This window comes from Bicyclus anynana, chromosome 14 (genome assembly GCF_947172395.1).
Source record: "Bicyclus anynana chromosome 14, ilBicAnyn1.1, whole genome shotgun sequence".
Classification (NCBI taxonomy): Eukaryota; Metazoa; Arthropoda; class Insecta; order Lepidoptera; family Nymphalidae; genus Bicyclus; species Bicyclus anynana.
Window position 1 is genome coordinate 7,259,245 of NC_069096.1, and position 25,594 is coordinate 7,284,838.

General features: G+C 34.8%; 2 protein-coding genes across 6 annotated transcripts in view; one reads left to right on the forward strand and one right to left on the reverse strand.

The window, feature by feature from the left end:
* The window catches only part of LOC112044468 (cell cycle checkpoint protein RAD17), a 9,084-nt gene extending 739 nt beyond the window's left edge, over positions 1–8,345 (forward strand). The window contains exons 1-10 of one of the 3 annotated variants that reach the window (XM_052885484.1): positions 2,500–2,652; positions 3,016–3,120; positions 3,417–3,708; positions 4,479–4,644; positions 4,998–5,126; positions 5,553–5,734; positions 5,839–5,997; positions 6,364–6,557; positions 7,357–7,478; positions 7,758–8,345. In XM_052885484.1, coding sequence (XP_052741444.1) covers positions 2,644–2,652; positions 3,016–3,120; positions 3,417–3,708; positions 4,479–4,644; positions 4,998–5,126; positions 5,553–5,734; positions 5,839–5,997; positions 6,364–6,557; positions 7,357–7,478; positions 7,758–7,884 — 1,485 coding nt within the window. In that variant the 5' untranslated portion in view covers positions 2,500–2,643 and the 3' untranslated portion in view covers positions 7,885–8,345. Of the gene's footprint in view, positions 1–2,499; positions 2,653–3,015; positions 3,121–3,416; positions 3,709–4,478; positions 4,645–4,997; positions 5,127–5,552; positions 5,735–5,838; positions 5,998–6,363; positions 6,558–7,345; positions 7,479–7,757 lie in introns of those variants that run through there. The other 2 variants (XR_008251446.1, XM_024080333.2) reach the window with 2 other exon arrangements.
* Positions 8,346–8,533: 188 nt separating this feature from the next.
* Positions 8,534–13,528, reverse strand: LOC112044461 (RNA-binding protein with serine-rich domain 1-A). Of its 3 annotated transcripts, none has more exons than XM_052885487.1 (8): positions 13,369–13,528; positions 13,176–13,283; positions 12,404–12,541; positions 11,904–12,047; positions 11,054–11,295; positions 10,669–10,786; positions 10,062–10,163; positions 8,534–8,654 (listed from the first exon to the last, which is right to left on the reverse strand). In XM_052885487.1, coding segments are annotated over exons 1-8 (885 nt in total). In that variant the 5' UTR covers positions 13,371–13,528; the 3' UTR covers positions 8,534–8,623. The 3 variants fall into 3 exon arrangements, with proteins under 3 accessions (XP_052741447.1, XP_052741446.1, XP_023936094.1); XM_052885486.1 differs by having other exon boundaries at positions 10,041–10,163; XM_024080326.2 differs by lacking the exon at positions 8,534–8,654 and having other exon boundaries at positions 8,681–10,163.
* Between the last annotated feature and the right edge of the window lie 12,066 nt (positions 13,529–25,594).

Genomic DNA, 25,594 nt, shown 5'->3' on the forward strand with positions numbered 1-25,594 from the left:
CTCTGGACTAGCTAGAACTTGACAGATAAAAATAACTCCACTAGTTAATCCCATTATTTTTACAGTAATATTACATACATATAATAATTTATTTCCTCTGTGTATTGTTGTGATATTACTTTGTAGACTGGTCTTTACATTGTATAGAATTTGGTGGCACTGCAAAATTATTCTCATTTGTGGATATGGAGCCATAATAGCCTATGATTTAAATTTAATTTGTGGGATTTACTAACAGCCTGACAGAGTCAAATGACAAAGGTCAAGGGAGTTATTGTTTAACATAAAATATTATTAGTTTATGCCATTGATCAGTTGCTCTGAATTATAAACTGATTTTTGATAGTCATCATTATTAACCCCTATTCAGCTCACTGCTGAGCTCAAGTCTCCTCTCAGAATGAGAGGGGTTAATATTTTCATAAATATAGCTGTCTCTTTTATTGTGATCACATTACAATGTAATATAAAACAAAAGTATTTATACTATAGCCCTTCTTGATGAATACTGTTTAGCAACAAACAAATTATAAATGAGGGTATAAATCACTAGTCATTTCACACCTAATAATAATTATAATGAACTTGTTCTTAAATTAAAGAAAATAAATTTAATTAATAAGCTTAGAACAGTTAGATATGGTTAATATATTTTGTATAGTAGAGTCTAGAACATTTTATAAACAAACCATACATAATATAACATAAATTAGTTATGAAATGGCATACATTTTCTACCTTCATTTCTAATTTCTCTGTTGGTAAACAGTACTCATCAAGAAAGGCTGTAGTATAGGAAAAAGAATGTTTTTCCAAATGAAAAATGTCTTATAGCATTTTAATTTCAATAACCCCTTTTAACTATACTAATAGCATTAACAACTGAGTCTTAGGGCCATAAATCATTTCTCTATATCTATCTCGCTTGCACTTATGGGTCTTATGGAGCCGTCTAGTGAAGGGTGTAACAATGAAAGACATATTATCGATAAGTAAAGTTTATTATCGTATCTTGTTCACAAAATTAAAAAAATTAACAATATTTGATTTAATATAATACATATTTCATATTATATAATTATTAACTAAATAAAATTAATCTTCATCTGAGTCTTCATCATCAGAATCTTCGTCTTCTGCCAAATTTATTATATATTAGTATCCATAGTGCGCAACGAGTAACACATGAATGTATTTATTTAATTGCAGTAAACACATTTATAGCAAAAAAAATATGCAATGCAATTACATTAGAAACCGACCAATCAGAATCGTCCAAATCATTATTGACTCATCATTAGCACGTGCGCAGGTAGCCGTTTATCGATAATTAGGGTGCGCAGGTAGGCGCGCTGCACATTCCTATCTTTTTTGACTTTTATGACCGGACGACTCAGATGATAATGCGCATACTATACTTATAACTAGTAGTGTTTTTCAGTAAGTAAACATGCAATAGTTTACCTTACCTGTCCATGTCATAACGTGGAGCAGCTATGTGCATCATCTCAACAGCACAGCAAGCTAAGCCAAAGGTCATGGGCCACATGGAGCCCTTCCTGCCCCAGTTCAGCAAGTCGTCCAGCCGAGCCACCGCATATTCAGCCATGTTGCTAGTGTCTTGGAAAGGGGAATACGGTCTTCGTTCTTTTGGATCGGGTGCCGGCAAATGAGTTTGTCGAATTTGATCTATCATGGGGGCAAATGCTCCTTTCTTTACAACCGAAAGAACGGTCGAAGGAGCCGCAGCTCCCAAAGCCTTGATAGCTTGCATTTTTACCTGCAACGTAAATACGTAGAAACATAATAACCTTTACCGCGCACTTTTAGGGCGAAATCTTGACACGGACACTCTTTACTGATAATTTAATATAATTTAACTTACAAATTTAGCACATCGGCTGTAATATTGACTATACAACTTAAAATATCTTATTTAGAAAATTAAAAATATTTTACGTAACTAAAGAGCATTTACAGAGTTTGTTCATCGAAATGTCAATGTCAAATACATTACATACCTACTTTTATCTTCAGAATTATGCAAAATTATATTTTTAAATGTACTCTATTATTAAAACACCTTATTTATAACAAATTCAAATTAAATTAATTTCAAGTGTCACTGTGTCATAAATAATTACTTTTTTTTGTTTTTGATAAGAACTAGATGAATACTGCAGCAAGCTTTCTAAAGTTAATGTTTGTTCAGAAAGATAAATGAAAGCAATTACTGTGTCATGGAAGTATTTATAAAAAAAAAATATAATTAAATAAAATTATAGTAACCTAAACACTTTTCCTTATATATATCTCCTAATAAATATTGATTTAGCCATAAGATTTACCTAAAAGATAATGAAGTACAATTGATTCCGAACAATACAAACACTGTCAGTCTTCGTACTTCAACTGTCAAAGTGAAATCAAAAATTCAAAAGTCAAACTCAAAATTCAAATTTTATACGAGAGCGCGTAGAGGAATTGTAATTTTGTAAAAAGTTTAGTAATTAAATATTAAAATACTACAACAACTATTAACTACGTCGAAGACGAACCGAGAGACCGTTTTAAACTAGATCTAAATTGCGTCTAAATATTGATATTTTAATGACACACGCTCCTGTTCCGCAGTAATATAAAATGCAAAAGGTATGAACAATACCGTCTTTACCATAAGGGCACACGGGGCCTGTGCCCAGGACCTCCACTCTTAGGGGGCCCTGAAGTATTGACAATATCAATATCCTTCAAAATATTGACTCTAAGGATATGTACCTAATAGAAGATTTTGCTCAACAGAAATCGCAAAAGAAACCGTTATCGTTATCATTAATGACATTATTATATTATACTGTATTTGATTTTTTACTTTCCAAACGGGCCCCAAATTCTCGTGTGCCCGAGGGCCCCAGCCTAGTTTAAGACGGCGTTGGGTATGAATGTATTTAATGTGATAAAAATTAATTAACCCTTAACAGATTGTACTCAAGCAGTACTTATTATATTTTTCAGGAAAAAAAATGGTTCAAGCCTCTGTTTGAATTTGGCGATAGCCCAATTCCAAAAAAAGTTAAAAAAGATTCATCCAAAATTCAAAAACCCAAAAATAGCAATAAGGTAAGAAAAATATAAAGTCTTGGATAAAACCTAAGTAAAAAAGTTAATGATTATAACTAATTGCAATGAAGTGAGTAGACTTTTGTTTGTTCCTAAAGAATAAACATTGGATTGGAAAATCTGGATATAGCTACTTAACCAGTTTCTATATTTGCTTCTGAATTTGTATTTCAGATTTAGATAATAGTTCTCTGCAAATAACTCAGTACTAAATAAAGATTTGAGTTATGAGATGTTTTATGTTAAAATCTTTGACATCAATCACCATCATTTTGTACGTTTTAATAATCTTTTAGGATTCAGCTGCATGTCAGTCCAATGGCAATATACCACATATAAATGACAGAAATTGGATGAAAAATTTTGATCCAGTCATTGTGGAGGATCTGGCTGTTCACAATAAAAAGGTGCAAGAAGTGGATGAATGGATGAAAACAGCTTGTATGAGCAGCAAGAGTGACATGCTGTTACTCTCTGGTCCAGTGGGCTGTGGCAAAACAGCCACTATAAGAACTCTTGCTGCTAAGTATAATATCAAAATAACGGAATGGATAACACCACTTGATATTGAATATCCTACTGAATTTGGTAAAAATTCATTTTTATTTGGTTCAATTAAATTCTTATATAAACCTTTCCTTTTTTTTCATCTATAATGAGACAGGATAGCTTAGTAGATATGACCTCTGCCTCAAATTCCGTAGGGCGTAGGTTTGAATCCGGTCCAGGGCATGCACCTCCAACTTTCAGTTATATGCATTATAAGAAATTAAATATCACATGTCTCAAACAGTGAAGAAAAACATTGTAAGGAAACCTGCATACCTGAGAATTTTCTCAATTCTCTATGTGTGTGAAGTCTGCCAATCTGTGGGCCAGCATGGTGGACTATTGGCCTAACCCCTCTCATTCTGAGAGGAGACTCATGCTCAATAATTATCACAATATCGGTTGATAGTGATAAAGCTATAATATGTGCTAGTAACAAACTAACTGGTAACTAATTATCTTGCCCGTGTCAACTGTCACATTGACGGAGAACAGAGAAGGCTGTTCAGTGAAAAATTATTATTATGTACTTTATGCCTTCACATTCACAGGTCAGATGAATGGTTAAAAAACACAGAAGAATATAATAAATTAAAATAAATATTTACATTTTAAATTTCAAAGATCTATCTCACAATTTTAAACTGTCTTAAAAAGGAGGTCCAGTTTTTGACCCATATGTACAATGTACATGTGTGACCACGAATTTCTTAAAGAATAATGATGCTATTTAATTTTTGTTAATAAATATAATTTGAAAGTAGTTTGTATTATTCTTTGTTAAAGAAAATATATTGATATAATTTCAGGTGATTATGAGTTCAAGGTATCACAGTCAAAAAAGTTCCTAGAATTTATTATTAATTCAGCAAATTTTGTATCACTATTGGATAATAACAGCTGTAAACTGGTTTTGGTGGAAGATTTTCCAAATGTATTTATCAGAACACCATCAGAGTTTACTGATGTTCTACAGTAAGTTACATAAAAACAAGATATTAATTATGTTTTACTATATACTTGTAGTTATAATAGAAATTAAATGATAAATCATAATAATAATTAATTTTTGTAACACTACCATTGAATTTGATCTGTGATGGCCCAGTGGATAAGACCTCTGCCTTCAGATTCAGAGGGCAGTAGTAGGTAAAATCCAGTCCGGGTCATGCACCTCCAGCTTTCAGTTATGTGCATTTCAAAAAATTAAATATAACATGCCTGAGAATCTCCTTAATTCTCTATATGTGTGAAGTTTGCCAATTATTTAATATATAAACATATATACATACTATGTATGAGTAAAATACACATTATTTACCTTTCAGGCAGTATAAAGTAAGAGCAAAATCTCCAATTGTATTCATTTGTTCTGATACACATACAGACAATAAAAACACAGCATTTCATCTTTTCTCACCAAGTTTGAAAGAGCAGTTTAATATTCATCATATAATGTAAGTATAGACCACAAAACAAACAAACAGTAAACAGTAAACAGAAGCGAATGCCCGCCAGGTAACATAATAGCTCCACATTTAGGCGTGTTGCAATTTCAGAACGGACTCAAAGTTTGGCGCATGCTATAACAAGTAATGATAAATTACCTAGTTATTATTGAATTGGCTACACTTTTTTTCTTTTATTGTCTTTTTGCCTTTACAATGAAAGTGGTACATTGGTTGAAGAATATGATGAATAAAAATATTCAAGTAGAATCAGTTTTGGTCAGCAGCCTTAAACTTATTTCATTTCATTATGTGAATATATATATTTATACCTACCAATTTGTCGTGATATGTCGAATAACTGGATTATTCGCTTTAACTATATTACTAACTGATTCGATTAAAATATACCTATACTTTTTTCTATAATTTAAGGTTTAACAGTGTATCAGCGACAGGTTTAAAAGCAGCTCTGAAACGGGCGACCGAGATTATAACTAAGAAATACACCTCCACATATAACATCCCCACAGCAGATATCATTGAATCTGTAGTCAACACTTCAGGTGGAGATGTGAGATCTGCAATATTAAATTTACATTTTGCATCATTAAAAGGTAAGCTTTACCAACTTAAGTATAGATATCATACTCGTAAATTAACATAACTAAAATACATGTTTGTGTTGTTACTTTTATATTTTTTATCATTTTAATTTTAGGTTCTAGCGGTAATTTAGAAACTAGTATTATAATAGAAAAGGAAGTCAAAAGTAAAACAACTAGAAAGAAAAAGAATTCAGCAAACAAATTCATGTCCCTAGGAAAAGATCAAACAGTAAGCATTTTGCATGGCGTTGGTAGAGTTTTGAACCCTAAAGGTAAGCAATAGTTATAGAGGCGCGTTATCAACTGAATGGTGAGGTCATGATTTGTTCCATTTATTTGTACTACCTGTCCACTAGTCTGCATTCAAAAAGTGTGGTGGGTCAGTTACCCTCAAATACCCTCTATGAGGAGGGTGGTCAGGCCTTGTAGTCTATAGTAAATAGTAGGCCTTCAAACTAGCTATATGTTATGGCCCGACGACTCATTTGATAACGCGCATACTACACTCTGTTACTTATACTTGTTTTTGTGCTATTTTTTTATATATATTTATAGAAAAAAATTAAAGTTCAATGTAACATTTGTCTGACGCTATTTTCTTGAACCAAACAAACTTGTTAATATACCTTTTGTTACAGAATTGATAAACAATGAAGGGCAGAAAGTTCTAACCCACTGCCCAAAGGATATAATTGAGCAATTTCTAAGTCAACCTTCATCATTTATTGGTTTTCTAGAAGAAAACTATTTACCTCATTTCTCATGTGCATATGATGTAGACAAGGCAGCTTCTGCTCTCAGTGAGAGTGACTTCTTGCTTGCAGAATGGAGAGTAAGTTTAATATACTTTTTGCTCCTTGTATATTTATTTATTAAATTGTTTCTTTGTCTTGAACTGCCTGGATCCAATGGTCTCTGTAACCCTCTTGATGTTGTCGGTCCAACCAGTGCCGAATTAAGGAAAATTGATGCCTTAAGTAGTAATCTTCCTATGGGCCTATGTATCCATAAGTGAACTACAAATATTGCACTGTGCATTTCGATTTTTTTTAGTTTGTTTAAAAGAACATTTGCCATACCTTTTTTAAATATGACCAATATCCCCATTCCCCTCCAACTAGTCGGGAAAGACTGTATTAAGAGTGGGTACGACAATAGACCAACAGGGCGGGGATCGAACCCGGTAATGAGTCCGACCGCTCGTACTGTTGAGCTATTGAGGAGCTATTGATTGAGTATTGAGCCGATGAGCTATTGAGGATTGCTTAAACTTGTGTGCTCTTTTTTTCTCGGTCGTCTTCAGTGCCCCCCTAAACGGGATTGCCCTAAGCAATTGCTTAAATGCTAACCCAGGGCTGGCTAACCCAGTAGGGTTATTGCAATGCTGGAAGTTACATAAAAATGAGGTCTAGTGCGTATAGTTTTTTACAAATCCCACGGGAAGCATGGATTTTTCCAGGAAAAATAGTTGGCTATGTGTTAATCCAGAGTAAAATCTATTTCCACTCCAAATTACAGCCTAATCGCTTCAGTAGCGTAAAGGAGGAACAAACATACACACTTGTATACACAATTACACACACACACACAAACTTTCGCCTTTAAAATAATAGTGTGAAGTGTGATTTCAGGAAAAGCTATGTCAAGAGTATGGTTTGTACACAGCAGTAGCAGGTCTGATGTTGTCTAATAAATCCCCTGTGTCAGCTTGGAATCCTGTCAGGGGTCCAAAAAACATGAGAGTTACTTATCCGTGAGTATTCATTATTCTTAAAAAGTATTCCTTTTTTTTAATCCAACATTGTAACAGTTAATGGAATATCAATTTCTGGTGCCATGATCTTTTGTTTTCTGATAGGATACCGATTAATTTGTCAATTTTATATAATTATACTTTTATGTACTACTCAAGCTTTATTAAAAAAAGAATTATATTGATATCTGATTTACCATCAATATGGTCTCAGATATACATTTTTTTCCTATTAATTTATTGTTTAGTATTTCCATTATAATATTTTCACTATTTCAGAGATCTCCGTGAATTACCGCTTTTGGAGCCAAATTATTTATACAAGGGTAAAGTTCTTGTAACTGATTACATTACCTATTGTAAAATCATTGGCAATCAAACAAAAGACGTCGACGAAAATACTTAAAAATATTGTATGCTGCTGGATAAAAGTGCCTAAAAGTGTAATGACGTCGTACTTAAAATGACACGTCACCGTCACTACTTATTTCCATTGTATGAGATCTATATTTTTTTCCATTTGGGCCAGCATACTAGAAGAAAATCTCATACTATCTAGCAATATCTAGATTATTTGTTGGAAGACTAGTAAAGCCAAATCCAGTTATACCTTCATAGCTTGATAGGTATTCAACATCGATCTCCTATTAAAGCACAATCGGCGATCAAAAAACGTCCCCACTCAATAAATGCCAAACACAACTTCTTGGCACTCAATTCAAGTAGTCGCATTTGCAAATTCAACCTTAAACTCAATGCTTAAGGTTGAATATTTATTGAACATTGGACTATATTTAAAGGCCTTTAGGTATAATTTTCTTTATCAATAATTCTAAAACTGTTAAAGCAAAATTGGTCAGTTTTCCAGTGAAATTTTCTACATGATTGTGCGTCCTTTCATTATAAGAGGTCAATGTATTCAACTCATATTGTAAAAGCAATCACATACAATGTGCCATGGAATTTGTTCATGGAAAATATTGAAAAGCCCATTTAATATTATTGAATCTATTTTGTAAACTTATTGGTAAGCTGTCAAAAATAAAACCATGCAATTTAATATAAAAATTGTTTTATTAATAAAAAAAACAAATCTGACATTATTTTGTCTATCTACTGTAAGAATGTCTTAAGAGAGAAGTGTTTCACTTTGTATGGGACACAGGATCATTGGATCTGGGAAGGAAATAAAATAAAATCAGTCATATTACGATATTTATTAACAAGTCCATTTTTTTGATGTTACAAAATAATAAACTAAAATACATCGCACTGCACTCCTCAGTCAATTTATTCATAGTTCTTTTCACGCACCGGTCAGTTTCCATTTTGCAAGCTTTTATAACAAGAAATTGTTTATTAATGCACAAAATTCCTATATAATGTATTATGAACATGATATTTATACTTACCCGTCCTGGCCCTCTACCTAATTTTTTTTTTTACTGAATTCTTTTATACTTACCATAGTATGTCGTATCTGGAATGTGTTGTATGAAGTGATATAGTAATGTTGGCGAGTTTTGTTGATTTAGGTAATAATATTTTTAAAACTTTTTTAAATCTTAATTTAGGTAAAACATGAATTGTATACGGTTACTTTATGTATATGAATTCTAATATTTGCATGTTGATGTCATTATAAAGTCTGTATGATCTGCCAATTCACAGGACTTTATTTTGTAATCAAGAGTAAAAACTATGAATGATAGGTTATAAGATAGATCTTGTCTTGATCAATGACAAATAGTATGTTTTGTGTAGAAGTGAAACTGTTTGTATAAAGATGTGTGTGTAGTTGAGATGTATTAAGATACAATGATGTCTACATTTGAAAACAATCCCATAAGAATCACATTACATACAAAATTCATTTTTATAGCAGTAGGAAATTCCTTTTTTTTCTTTCAAAGAAAATCATTATTACCAGTTTTGTTACTGATTTAAAACTATGTATAAAATTTAACAAAATAAAAAAAACCTCAGCAGCCAATGTGTGAATTCTGTCTCATAGGTAAGTTTCCAAGTGTGTATAGTACGCGTCAAACTTCTAGTCCAATCTGTCATTACAACACGCCGTACTGCGCAGCTATTTTGTTCCCGCATGCACACTGCGCAGGCCTACGCTTTGTATTCAGAGCGGCCAAGAAATTTGGCGCATGCTAAACACATGTAAAAATTGCCTTGCATACCTCTTTTTCTCAGTATGTAAGGCAACAAATATTTTTTAACAATTAGGGGGCTTAAAACGTAACGTTAGATAAAAATGATCACTTGGGTGTTACGTTTAGAGAAGAGTAGGCAAAACTGCACTGTATGGGGTACAGAAAAACGTTGTGTTGTATAGTGGGACGGTGGGTCAAAACCCCTCAAAAATTGCGTTACGTAATATTTGAACGCCCTATATGCTACTCATTGAATAGTATGGCATGTTATACCTAATGAAGATGGCATATTGAGGTTGTTGTGCAACTGATTGAATGTCGAAATGTAGTATGTAATGGTGTTGGTGAGGATTGTTCTCAAATGCGGGCACGGTGCGCTGTGGCATGCTGTGTCTACCGGGAGGAAGAGGAGGAGGACCTGGAGCGGCGGCGGCGCGGCGCGGCGCGCGGGGAGCGCGAGCGCGAGCGGCGGCGGCGCGGCGGCGAGCGGCGGCGCGGCGGCGGGCTGCGCCGACGGTACCTGCCCAACATTCACATTATCATCATCACCATCATCATATCAGCTGTTGGACGTCCACTGCCGGACATAGGCCTTTTGTATGGACTTCCAAACATCACGATAGTGAGCCGCCTGCATCCAGCGTCAGTCTAGCTGGTGTGGGGTCGACCAACACTGCACTTTCTAGTGGCTGGGCTTTGTCCCCCCACGCAAATAGAGGGGCGTTATAACTTTGACGTGTCTGCACTCTGCACTGCACTGTTGCACCATAGCTCCCGCACAGATGAAGCAATTTAAATTTTTTGTATTAAAGGTAACTTATGTGGGAGTGTTCTGACATGTTTGAGCCGGTTAAAAGGGAGTGAAAATGGGGAAGAATAACTGAATGTCTGCAAGTATAATCGAGTGGGGTCTCAGACAAAAGCGCGCTAAAAGAGAATATTGGTGACTTGATCGAGATTGTAATTAATAATTTCATGACGTTCAGGAATTTTTCAAAATTTTAAATTTTTTTGTTATTGCTTACCTGGGCGGCGAGTGCCGGCGCATGGGCGGGTGGCGCGGCGGCGCGCGCGGGGAGGGGCGCCGCGGCCGCGACGGCACCAGCACCGGCGCCGCCGTTATCTCTTGCCCGTCGATTTGTCCTGCACAAATATATTTAATCTATACTTATAATAATTATGAAATAAAGAAATAGGCCTTTTTGATTGACTTATGTGCGATTCTTCCATACCCCCTAAAAAACCTACCTACCTACCCTAAAAAAGAATTAGCCATTCTTGAGATTTGCCTGAGCTCTGATAAAATAAGTACATACAAATTATTTATGAACACTACAACAAGATTTTATGTCCAGCATTGGATGCCCATCGGCTGATAATGATGAGAAAATGTGACCAAAAATTACAAACCTCCATCCATATGTTTCATGGCATTTTCTGCTTCATCCGGATTGCTGAACTCCACATAGGCATACCCGCGACCATTGTGTGGGTGCAGTCGGTCCATGGGGAACTCCACGGTTTTGACTGCTCCATATGTAGAGAATATCTCATGGATGTGGTCTCTAGTAACGTTCAATGTCAGCCGCCCTATGTGTATTCTAGTTGGGCGAGGCGGCGGCGAACGTTCACGCTTTTTGCGGCCTGGCGATCTGTGGAAGTAAAATCATTTAACATCATCTATGTAAAACTAATCAACAAAGCCTCAATAGTTCAACGGTAAGAGCGATTGTACTCATCTCCGAGGGGTGGTGGTTTAATCCCCGCCCCGTTGGTCTATTGTCGTACCCACTCCTAGCACAGTCTTTCCCAACTAGTTTGAGGGGAATGGGCATATTGGTCATATTATAAAAAAATTGTAAAAAAAAAAAACCTGCGAGAACCATGAATTTTTCTGGGATAAAAGCAGTGTATGTGTTAATCTAGGGTATAATTTCAATCAAATTGGTTCAGTAATCCGGTATAAAGGAGTAACAAACATACAAGTATACACAGACAAAAGGTTTCACTTTTATAATGTTAGTTTGTTACTTAGTAATGTGCCGGTTTGATCACTTACCTACCTTACTCCTACATTTAAAAAAAACTCTTAGTTTTCATTGTTTTTAAGATATATTCTGCTATTCGGGGGGAAACAAATCCAACAAACCAAAAACCATGAAAATTGGTCCAGCAGATCTTGAGTTATAAGTGTTGTAACAAACCAATCTTTATTTTATATATATATAATATAAAGATTATAACACCCAATTCAACTTGCCTTTCATGTTTGTCCTTGCTCTTAGCTTTATCATTAGTAGATGGTGCTGACACTTTCTTCTTATCTCCTATAGGTGACCTATCTCGTATTTTCTCTCTGTCTGGTTCACGCCTGTCCTTGACTGGACTCTTATGTGGGGAGACTCTATTAACATACACATTATTATTTATTATAGGTACTGTAAGATGAAGCACTCTGATTCCGGAGGGTGTGGGTTCGAATCTGGTCCGGGGCATGCACCTCCATCTTTTTCAGTTGTGTGCATTTTGAGAAATAAAATATCACGTGTCTCAATCGGTGAAGGAAAACATTGTGAGGAAACCTGCATACCAGAGAATTATCTTAATGCTCTGCGTGTGTGTAGTCTGCCAATCCGCATTGGGCCAGCGTGGTGGACTATTGACCTAACCAGTTAAGCCACTGTTAAAATTTTTCCAAAATACTTATAGCAGTAAAGAAGAAGTACAGAAACATAGAGATAATTTTTTCAAAGAACTTACTTCTTCTTTGGTCTGGATCGGTCATTATTGCTGCTGCTGCTGCTAGAAGAGCTGGAGCTGGACGAGGAGCGCGACGAGCTGCCGGAGCTGCTTGACGACGACCTCGACGACGAGCGCGAAGAGCTGCTGTCCGACGAACTGAAACAATGTTGCACCCTACTCTTCATATCTGCCTGCCATAAGTGAGGTCAAGTATCTCATACCTGGCGATTTGAATAACGCTGAATATTTCTTAACTGCAATTCCTGGAACTTGGCTGGTTTGGTAGCTGGAGAGGGTAGTTGAGGGAGTGCTTTTAAGTGATAGTAATTGTGTTTGTGCTGGTTATTTTATCATAATGCCTCATTTCCTTTATACTGATTAATATAATTTGATATATACTTCTAGTCATTTCAGTAATCAACTACTACTACTGTACCCACCTCAGTTGATGTAACTATTTTTCACCATTTTCACGTCAGGTTTAATTGGGTTATTTTGTTCTTAGAACAACAGAAGTCCAAGAGCTAAGAACTCAACTGGTTCAATCAACAATCTTTTTAGATTATGGACCACTGTTGAGCGATTGAAGAATAGGATGAATTCTAAATTGATAGTGAACATACAAATTGATATCTAGTTTAGATTTAGATCTACTACAGTATAATTCTTTACAGACTATGGAATGATATTTTTTAATTCCCGTAGGCTACGAGGTACGAGGTTCAAATGCATTCTCTAAAAGCCGCCTAAACGCCTAACCTCAAAAGTAGCTATTACCGACATTTATTACCTGCCACTGCTATCACTACTGCTAGATCCTGAGGCTCCCTTTTTCTTTTTGTCTTTTGGTTTCTTTTTATCTTTATCAGAAGTCACCGATGGAGATTTGTTACGTGCCCTGCAATTAGTTGATAATAAAAATTGTACATATGAAAACTTTTGAATAAGTAAATACAAATTTTAATAAATATTAAATCACCCACATATTGTTTAAATTAAAAGAGATAATTCATTACTTAAACATTAACAAATTCAATAGAAAAGCATAAAATTAAAATTGATTCCAGCAGGCCGCAGTTTTTAACCACAGATAAACAACAAGCGCCATTTTGATAATTGCAAAGCGTCAGTTTAGAGCAAAGTTTATGTGACTCGCTCAGAGTAAACCCATAGTGAACTCTTATATATTATTATCTATGGCTATCAAATATATTCCATTAAAGTTCCATTATTTAAGAGTTATAATTAATATTATTTATTAATATGGAACAAAAAATAAAACTCCATTTACAACAAAGCGGATGCCGTTCTTTTTGTGGTAATCTCACTTGGAGTCACGTCTGAGGAATGATGGCTTGTTGCCGTTCCCGGAGAATAAAATGGTAACTACCAATATGCGTGTTTTAGTATTATTTAATTTTTAGGATCTATAGGTATTAATACAAATTTTTTTCCTAGTTTTTATGCAGTTATTTACGTAGTTACAAAATATTAGTATAGTACCTATTCCAAGAAATAGTCACTAGCATTTATGTACGATAATAAAATGCTAATGTAATATTACCATAATGTATTTCTACTTCGGCATACAGCCTTACAATAATAATTGTCTTCCGGTACTAAAATATAAGACTTGATTGTGATAAAATTGGTTAGTTAATCGGTTAGATAAACATTTTATTCACGTTTAAAACTTTCCTCGGTCGCTGCGCGTAAGTCATCGTCACTGTATTATTCCATCTAGGCTTATGTCAATATAACTTGACAAAAGCAAAAAAAAAGCTTTCATTTGAACTTTCTCAATTTTATCCAATTATATTACGTACTTTGTCAACAACGCATCAAATATCGGTTTTTTTATTTTTATGATTGCTTTAAGCAATTACGGTTTTATTCTCCGGGGACGGCGTTGTGCCTTTTGCGTGCTGTGATCTTTCGTACCTAAAACTAAAACTATTGACAATTATTATCAGGGTAAGCACTAAGCAGTGCACTTTTGCATCTATGAAGTATATACTCGTATTAGACAGATTAGGGTGACGTGACTAAAAGTTGGAAAAACCCAATGACTATTTTTATGGATATTCGATCAATTACGTCTGGATTAGATGGAATTTGGATTATAGTATTTTTTTCATTTTTTTTTATTGCGGGAATGGGGTTAATGCGCGTGGGTGGGGGGAATGCGCGTGGAACTACGGTGCTAGTGTATCATGCCCCTATTAAAAAAAAAGTAAAATGCCTATTAAGCCCGACATGTCAAGAGGTACAACTACACCCCAGCACAGCGGAGCTAATGTGCCGGTCGTGTTGCACAGCGAGAGGCTTATGGCTGCCCTGTCGCCCACTCAACCCCTGTACTATTAAAAGAATGATTACCCGAACGGTACTAGGTTGGTAGGTAGCTACGTATATTGTGTGGTTAATGATCTTGTTTTATAAATTCCCTGCGTTTAGATACTTATCATTACTAATTAACAGATCCGACATATGTTGGATGCAATAACAGTATTCGAGAAAATATTATAAACTGTATGAGAAAATGAAGTCTTCGATTCGAAGCCTTACCTCTGATACCTCCTACCTTCGATTTGGAGGGCATGCACCTCCAACTTTTCAGTTTATATACGTGCATTTTGTGAAATTAAATATCACGTATTAACGGTGAAGGATAAACATCGTGAGGAATCCTGCACACCTGAGAATTTTCTTAATTCTTAGTATGAAGCCTGCCATAGCGTTGTAATGCCTCTATTCTCAGAGCCATTAGCCTAATGCCTCTCAGAATAGAGGCATTATAGGCTAATGGCTCTCAGAATAGATATATTATAATATGTACCACTATCGGCCGCCCGCGACTTTGTCCGCGTGGAATTCAGTTTTTCAGAAATCCCGCGGGAACCATGGATTTTTCCGGGATGAAAAGTAGCCTATATGTTAATCCAGAGTAAAATCTATTTCCATTCTAAATTTCAGCCAAATCGCTTCAGTAGCCGCAGCGTAAAAGAGGAACAAACATACACACTTTCACACTTACACACAAACTTTCGCCTTTAAAATATTAGCGTGAAGTGTGATGTCTTAAGATATAACCATTATTCTGCTATCCTCTCCAACAAGGGAAAGCAGTGGCATCCAGCAGGCGTGGGTAAGACCAGTTCATACAGCGGGATCGAACCTTCGACCTCGGATATGAGTTCGGTTCTTTAACATTTATTGTTGTAGTATTTTGATTAAGTTTGCGCATCTTTCTGGTGAATGAATGCAAACTTTTGGTCTGGTGGTTTTAACGGCTTCCATGAAGCAGTGGTAAGCGCTGTGGATTTACAAGACGGAGGTCCTGACTTCGATCCCTAGCTGGGCCGATTGAGGTTTTCTTAAAAGGTTGTCCAGGTCTGGCTGGTGGGAAACTTCGGTCGTGGCTAGTTACCACCCTACTGGAAAAGACGTACCGCCAAGTTCCGGTACAATGTCGTGTAGAAACCGTAAGGGGTGTGCATTTTCTTCCTACTCCTAACAAGTAAGGGCGCTTCCATCTTAGATTGCATCATCACTTACCATTAAGTGAGATTGTAGTCAAGGGCTAACTAGTAAAGAATAAGAAAAAAGTTATTTTTCACTACTCTTGCTCAAAAACACTGTCATATTACCACTCCACAGCGGGGCTAAACAAGCATATTAGCCTCTAGGGGCTAAAGTAATTTTTTAATTCTTGTCTGTTACGAGTAATAGCCAAGTACTGGCCTACTATAAAACGGAGGAGGTTTTATTCGAAAATAGAATCATTATAGGTAAGGCCCCGATTGTTTTGAAAAATAAATAAAAAACTTTAAATTGGAATGAAAAGCACCGTTCTTGTCTGTGGAATGAGTTTATTTTTTTATTTAATTTTATTGAGTTGCGAATAGAGCGAGATTTGAAGACATGGGACATCCTTTACGGTGTAATACCTTTGCCTTTTTCTCATGTGAAAAAAATTAAATTAAAAAGCGAGAATTTAAAAAACATTTGGCGTGAATAATACACACTTGATTTTTTTCAGAAATTCATTGTAAATTTGTGACCGTAACTTACATATTTTTCAACAATATTAGTTATTGTTGTCTTCATCTACTGAGAATGGTGACCCTAATTTGGAGATGGATAAAATTTTTAATCTGTTACCATCAAAGTGGAAACGCATTTACTTAAATACTTACCTACGATACCTACGAATACCTACGAAAAATTTAATAAGTGGAGAAAACAACAACGAATGGATTCACTTACGAAAGGAGTTTTTTAAACTATTATCTCCCACATTTACCTCACATACTTCATTATTCATCTTCACAGTAGTCGGAAATTATGTTGCCGGGTAAAAGCATCTCCCTTAATATCCAAAATTGTAGACTTTGAACATTTAATTTTCAATTGAAATAAATCATTTAATATTGTACTAAACTATTTTATTTTCTCGCAAACGTAGTAAAAAACAGAGTGTAACACGTGGGGCTAAACTCATTATAAACTCGGTATCTATTTAGGCGGCCCTCGCCTTCGTCTCGGGCCCTAAAAATACCTCGTATATAATGGGTCTTTTTAGCCCCTTGTATAACAATCTACTATTGAACGTAAAACACATCAAATGAGTGACTTTGTAAAAGTCACTCATTTGATGTTGGTCTTGGCACGACTACGTTGCGTATATTTTCAATACGTCGATTTTATGTAGGTGTACTACTAGCGGTCGTAAATCAAAATAGGTTTATGAGGAAATACAAGAGGGTCAGTGAAGGCCACAATCCCGAATCATATTTTGTTCGAAGGTTGAAAACCTTTGCGAGAATGAGTGGCCTTCTGCTACTCATATGTCATAAAAACCACATCTCAAATGTTTCATTGACGTCACATGAGATGTTCTTAGTGTAGGTAGCAGTAGCGTAGCGTGCCCTGTATCAAAATAAGTGGGAGGGGGGGGGGGGGGGGGGGCGCGCAATAGACAAGCGGCAAATCCCGAAAAACCTCTGTATTTTTTTATTTACTCTACCCTAAATCTTTCATCTAAAGTATTGCTTTTTTGCTTTTGTAATTTTTGCAGTTTTTTCATTATTGTAATGAAAATATATATATATATATATATACATTGCGCGATTCCTCTCTCTCGTTCTATCTTTCTCACTTGCTTGCTCACTACTCTCACTCCACGGCGCTAGTTGCTTCATGCTACGATCGTCCTGTCTTACTCTTTCTCAATCGGTCTCGATCGCTCTCTGTCTTTTTCGACACTTCCGACATGCAACGGAAGTATCTGTAAAAATTTTACCCTCAAGCGCCTAAAGAACTTTCACTTCAAAAACAACCCTTCCGGGGTTGATTTTTTTATTATTTTTTTTGTTTCATAATTTGTATTTTATTAACATTAAAAAACGACAAATAAATGAGAGAAAAAATATATAATAACCGATATTAATAAATGAGTAGACTATATACACCCTAATGGAAATCCACAACACATGCGAAAGATATTTGGTTCACACGGTACCCAGTTAGCATAATAATATTGCGAGATAGCTCCGATAGCGGCCCTTTGTGGATTTTAAGCGTCAATTTCGTTATTGCTAACTATTAACTACAAAGCTCCATTGCTACTTAAACTAGTTGTTCAATGCTGGTTTTGTTTAATAATTAATATGCATTTTTATGACGTCTGTTGCATGCTGAAATTTGTTGGTAAAAGCTTTTAAGAAGCATAAATAAGTAGATACGAGTTTACGAGGTATATATACGTAGGTAATGTAAAACGTGTCGTGATAGCCCAGTGGATATGACCTCTGCCTCCAACTCCGGAGGGTGTGGGTTCGAATCCGGTCCGGGGCATGCACCTCCAACTTTTCAGTTGTGTGCAATATCACGTGTCTCAAACGGTGAAGGAAAAACGTGATGAAACCTACATACCAGAGAATTTTCTTAATGTGTGTGAAGTCTGCCAATCCGCATTGGGCTAGCGTGGTGGACTATTGGCCTAACCCCTCTCATTCTGAGAGGAGACTCGAGCTCAGCAGTGAGACGTATATGGGTTGATAACGACGAATGTAAAACGAAGCTTGTACATATTATGTATTCTGTGGTTTGGATCACAATAGGTTTGGAAGAGGTACACGGGAACAGGTAACATATATAATCTATGAACCACGGTAGGTAGGTATATGGCGTAGGTTCGAATCGGGTCTGGGGCATGCACCTCCAACTTTTCAGTAGTGTGCATTTTAAGAAATTAAATATCACGAGTCTCAAACAATGAACGAAAACATCGTGAGGAAACCTGCACACCAGATAATTTTCTTAATTCTCTGCGTGTGAAAAGTCTGCCGATCCGCATTGGGCCAGCGTGGTGGACTATTGGCCTAACCCCTCTCATTCTGAGAGGAGACTCGAGCTCAATAGTGAAGTAAATAAAGTATATCATTTAACATAAAAACTCGAATGTCTATAGTATTGAATATACAGACAGTTTTCATTTGCGTATCATATACAATGTATTCTTCTTTATCTGTTTAGTAAAAATAGAGCAAGTTTATCAAAATAATTACCTACGCACGTTGTAAAGCACTAGCAATAAAATGTCTATGATCATAAGCTTTTTATATGTAACTACCTACACGGGCAACTTTATTGTCACCTGTAAGGTTGCGGTCGACGTCATATAGTTTCAACTTGTTTTTTTTTTTAGAGAAATTCTCATGATTGTAATATTTGTAGACTTCTTTGTTATCATCATTATCAACCCATATTCGGCTCACTGCTGAGCTCGAGTCTCCTCACAGAATGAGATGTAACCCCTCTCATTCTGTGCCAATAGTCCACCACGCTGGCCCAATGCGGATCGTCAGACTTCACACACGCAAAGAATTAAGAAAATTCTCTGGTATGCAGGTTTCCTTACGATGTTTTTCCTTCACCGTTTGAGACACGTGATATTTAATTTCTTAAAATGCGCACAACTGAAAAGTTGGAGGTGCATGCCCCGGACCGGATTCGAACCCACACCCTCTGGAATCGGAGGCAGAGGTCATAGCCACTGGGTTATCACGGCTCTTTAACTTTCTTGTTAACGAGGAGTTAAAAATCATCATTTATTACAAGTAATCTTGACCAGGAAGTCCAGTGTTGGTCGAAACCTCACTTGGTGGATCGACGATACAGGGAGCCGCTGGATGCACTCAAAACCATGTTGATGGAAGTCCTTAATAGAGGTCTATGTCCAGCAGTTGCCCTAGTCATCCATCGGCTGATAATGACGATGATGGTGAACCTTGACTCAATAATATACAAACGTATGTTGATAATAAAATACGTACAGTCATATTGCACACAAAAAAAGGACTATTATTACATTACCAGTGGACGCCAGTGACTTCGTTCGCGTGAAATTGTATTTTTGATAAATCCCGCGAGAACCTTGGACTTTTCCGGGATAAAAAGTATCCTATGTTCTGTTCGAAAGTCCTGTTGCCACCACTTTCTACCAAATTTCATCCAAATCCTATATAATTTTTTTTAATGATAATGATTATCACCTATGCACGTTTAAACTCGTCGTCCCGGAAAAACCCATGGTACCCGCGGGATTTGTGAAAAAAAAAAAATCCACGCGGACGAAGTCGCGGGCGTCTGCTAGTGAGACTTAGTTAAGCCTCATGTAACTGTGATTATAGCGGCAACCACCTCCTGTATACATTCTAATGATACTTATATATAGCGGTACTTCCTCATAGCATCTCTATCATAACAAGGTACTACTACTAAAGATAAGAGTCTAAGGTCTTATAGCTAAAAGCTTACCAATACTATAAGAGGCTTTCGCTTAATTGTTGGATCAAGGCTCGGTTACAGCAGGCAGTAATCCCTGAGATGGTGTGTATTGTCAGGAGGTTCCTCAATCCGGAGCTCTGACTGTTGGTTGCAAAAAAAATATATATTCATAAGCCCCACCAGCGTAGGAACAGATATTTTTATTAGTGATTTTATAAATATTATGTACAATATAAAAATGTATAAAAAACCACGAGTAAATGAGAAAATAAGAAAATTGTTTTTTTTTTTTTAAATTTTTAGTTTTACTTTAAAAATTATCTACTTGTCTAAAAAATACAAAATGTTGTTTATGTATGTGTATTAAATTTACTTTAAGTAAGTACAAGTTCTAGAACTATATTCAAGGATAGAATCCTTGAATGTACTTGTTAAATGCATTGTTTGTAGTTCACACAATGTATGATTAGTAGATGAGCGTGTGGGAAAATTGGAGGCACTATCGTTACATAAGTTACACTATAACACTCGTTACATAAGTTATCTAATTTTCATTTTATTATTTACTGCTAATATAAGTTAATTAAAATCGAACTCGGGTTTAAGTTCATTGATAATTAAGTTATTATTGACTTACTTCTAAGACTTCAATATTAGACTACGTGTTTCAGGAAATAATTAAACTTTCTAAAAAACATCGCGGAAAATATTTTTTATGATACATAATTGTAAGATTTTTTGATTCATAATTGTAAGATTGTAAGATACTTATTATTTATATTTCAACACAGTTGAGATTTTCTAATGTTTAAAGCGATTAAATTTTTTTTTAGTCGTAAATACCGACCCACTTACACTTGGACGTACTTATGAGTATGCAAACGATACGTACTTTATAGTATTATAAAATTAAACAATCGTGTTAATAGGTACATGATGTGATACATAATTAGTCAAACCATCCCGCGATTCTTAAACACAACGGATGTTAAAATTTCGTTGTGAGTGATATTAACTGATGATTATTATTAGTATTATTATCTATCGTCTAGGCCAGAGTTTACCAAACTTTTTTGTGCCATGTTTTTCCGTGTTGGTTAGATAGACCTCCTACTTATTTGATATTGATTTTCTGTATCCTACAACTTACACAATTTTATAAACATATATAATATATTTTTTACTTCATAGTTACTTTTAATAATGTATATGTTTTGATATTATAAGATAATATGATGTAAAAAATAGATACTATCAGTATTGTGTTATGATCCAATATCGTGGAAACCATTTTCATTTAGTGGACCCCTAAATTTTTTTTCGCTGACGTAGACCCCTTGCTGTTTATCATAGACCCCTAGGGGTCGATATAGACCACTATGGGAATCACTGGTCTAGGCCCTTAGCTCTTACACTATAATGTTATCCCGTACAAAATAAATGCGAGTAAGTGCAGTAAATAAGTGAGCAAGTCCTTCTCTCCTTATAAAGGCTAGGGCGGCGCGCGGCACTTCATACAAGTTTCTGACACGCCGACGGTAAACGGTTCCATTTGTTGTACGTTATATAAATAAATAAGTTTTACTCTGTGGCGGTTTTTGTGAACTTTTTCTGTATTCAGTTTAATTTATTGAAACTTTAGTGTTGTCCTTGGCCTGTAAGTATATTTTAAGTGACGTTTAAAACAATACTCATTAACAATATTAATTAGATAATAAAAAGTTCATTCAACAGAATTAAAATTAACAGGGAATGTCAACTTTACTTTTTTGCCTGTCTGTTAAAATTAGATAAAAAATAATATATGTTTTTTCACATTGCTTCACACAATACACCGATTAATTTGGTTTATTTTTCATAAAACTCAAACTCAAAATTCAGTTATTTCAATTAGGCTTAGTTTATAAGGATTTTAGAAACGTTAGGATTTTTTAACTGTCAAGTTTTGTCAATATTTAAAGGGTGTAAAATTTACTTTATGATTATACGAGTATCGTCGGTACTTTTCTTTGTTTGCGTGCTAAAATATTATTATTATAACTTTATCTCCCAATTTTAAATATATATATTGCATAAAATCGCATAATATATTATGTTCATAATTGTAAAATAACGTATTACATATTTGTTACAACACCTGACAATATTTTTGTAAAAAACTATTTAAGATATTTCTCATACGAAGTATTTTTTTTCCTATTTTCGTATTAACATTTCGAGGTCTGTGTTTGTTGTAATCCTTTAATAGAAGTAACCGTTTTAATAAGAATAATCAACTATGTTTATTTAAGCGAATTATTTTAATTTTACTAAAGATTTTCGAATAATGCAGTAATGAAATTCGTACTAGACATTTTTTAGAGCTCAGTAAGTTGATTTTTATTAGTCAGGCTCAGAGCGCACCCTCAAACATTGCGTTATGAGGCGCACACTTCATTTATTCGAACGAGGTTATTTTAAAATGTCGAGCTAAAAGTTAACGAAATCGCAACATCAGTGCACAGTTCGTGTAGCTTGCTACCGACGTAGAAGGGTTACGACGTAGACATGCTACGTTCAAGAGATAATAATCACATTGTTGATAATATTATCTAATTTGCATCCAATTGTAAAAAAACACAATATACATATATCTATGCTATATAATATATCGGAACCCAATTATGGTTAGTTAATTTATTTACACTTTTTCTTATTTATTATTGACAAATTTTCTATATTTGTCTGCATACTCGTAACATAATGAATGAATGAAATGAATAGTAATGAATGAATAATGAACATAGTGTTTTTATTTAGTCTGAAATATTTATAATAAGGTACATTTTATATTCAGTAATTAAATATTTTGCATATTTATGCATAAATATGCAATAACTTTATAACTGTGTTAGTCTATTTTTGTAGTTTTATTATGTTTTTTATAGTTTTACTTCCTATCACTTCACTACAACTTTACTCACAAGAGTAGGTGTTTTTTCATAATTTAACAATAACAACAATTACGTAAATTAATATAATAATCAATAAATACCAAAAAAAAATACTCCATCTTATTTCTTTAGTTTTTGTGAACAGTTTTTAAAATATTTAAAAACAAGACGCCATTTTTCTTTAATAATAATTAAAATTACTGATGCGACGGTTCGTGTCGTACTGACTCGAAATGTATTACTTTTTGAAATTTGTATTTGGAGCAGCTACGACACCGTCATGTTCCGTACGCTCCAACTGTATATTATTGATTAATGTGTGAGTAAATATCAAAAAAATAATCTATACCTATAATAAAACTGTAGCAGGTCAAATTCTGTACATTGAAGATATTTTGAAAATTTTTGTTAGGCATTATATAATCGATTCTGAGCCAAAAAAAAATCATTTCGATTTTTTGTCTGTCTGTCCGTGTTTTTTTATTATTCGGGCATCACGCTGAAACTACTGATTGAATTCAAATGAAACGGTATATGACCATAATATGGAGAAGGTTATTGTAAAAAAAGGGGTGAAATAGGGGCTGAAAGTTTGTATGGAAAGTCCTTCATTTTTAGAGTAACAGTTTTCAAAATTTGTTCATAAATCATAAAAAAAATATGAAATATAATATGATTCAAAAAGTTTTAAAATTCAACCTTTAAAGTGGTGAAATAGGGTTTTAAGGTTTACATTGATTTCCACGCGGACGAAGTCACGAGTGTCCGCTAGTATATGATATTTTTGTGAAAGTAAGAAAACAAGTGAAACCAGATGATCCTCAAGAAATAAGTGTGTCACTTGTTATCCTCGTGTCACGTGATACATGACAAGGCTTACACGAAAGCCTTCGACACCACTGATATATGATATAAACGTAATTGATTTTTCTTTAATTTTCCCTTTATATCCATCTCCATGAACGCGAAGGTACATTAAAAAAACATACCTCTATCTGGGTTAATCAGAATTTTATTTGTCGTTTAACTTATTCCTTTTTAATGAGATTCAGTTTCTTTACGGAGTTCGCATTTTGAATTTTGTTTTGATTCATGCAAAAGAAATTTAAAATGCGAACTTATGTTACGTATGATAGGTACAGTGGAAGAATTTATTAGCTTCAATTGTTGATTAGTGAATCTTATTCTTTGATAAATCTATCATTATTACCCGTGATAGCATAGTGCATATGACCTCTGCTTTCGATTCGGAGGACGTAGGTTCTATTTCGGTTTGGGCTGCACCTCCAAGTTTTCAGTTATGTGCATATTAATAAATGAAATATCACGTATCTCAAACAGTGAAGGAAATACATCATGATCCAATCTGCATACTAGAAAATTTTCTTATTTCTCTACGTGTGTGAATCTTCCCAATCCACATTGGACCGGCTTTGTGGACTATTAGCCTAACACCTCACATTTTGAGAGGAGACTTGTGCTCAAGAGTGAGCCGAATATGGTTTATTAATGATGATAATAATCATTATTATCCCCATAGATGAGTTTAATTGAACGGCGAAGCACAACTTATAATATACAATCCGATATCGCCTGAAGAAATTGATACGTTGGATCAAAGATCAATCTATGATTTGTCTATATCTCTTCTTTTGAGAGTTGAGGCTTGAGGTAATTAATTATCTTAATTACAAAATATCCTTTTTATTTTTAAATAGCCTCTTATTACATATTTATTTTTAATATTTGACGTAGAAATATTTTAGGGTATAAGAGGATCACACCACCTTCATTAATAGTTGAACAAAATAATGCAAAAGAACAGTAGGTAAATGTATTGGGTTTATTACATACTTGAGTATACATACATACATACAACATAAATACGAGTGTTGTAGAATAGGAGAACAAGCTTCCAATTTCCCTGTCCCTGAAACGCGATTGATATACGTTTTCTTTAACCTTGTATTAAACAGACGGGACCTCTTTCATTACATTCATAGCAATTTTCAAATGTTGTATTGTTACAAGGACTCTTTTATTTCTGATTTTAAGCGGTCTTCTATTAAGTTAAGTTAAAGATAACAAAAAAGATAACAGGTTAGTAGTTTTCGAACAAGTTTCTATTCTGTTTACGCAGCTTTCAGTGGTGGTATTTAACGTGATAGGTATAATACGTACAAATTGTACAAAGTGGAAAATTCTTCAATAAAGGTTCGTCATGATTTCTCATTCGCCAATCGCGCCACTGGCAGCTTTGCAATGATGAGCAAATACAATGATTAAGAACCTTTTTTTTTCTTACCATAGGGGGGAAAATCCTCATGGACATCCATGTTGGATAGTGCCGGACTCTTACCGGCTAAAAATCCCTCCTACCTTCTCTACGCTGGTGTCCCTGTCATAAAGCCTACCACCAACGTCGCGAGTCTTTTTTTTCCTCCCATTCTCTCTTTCATCCTTCTCCTTGATCTTCATTATA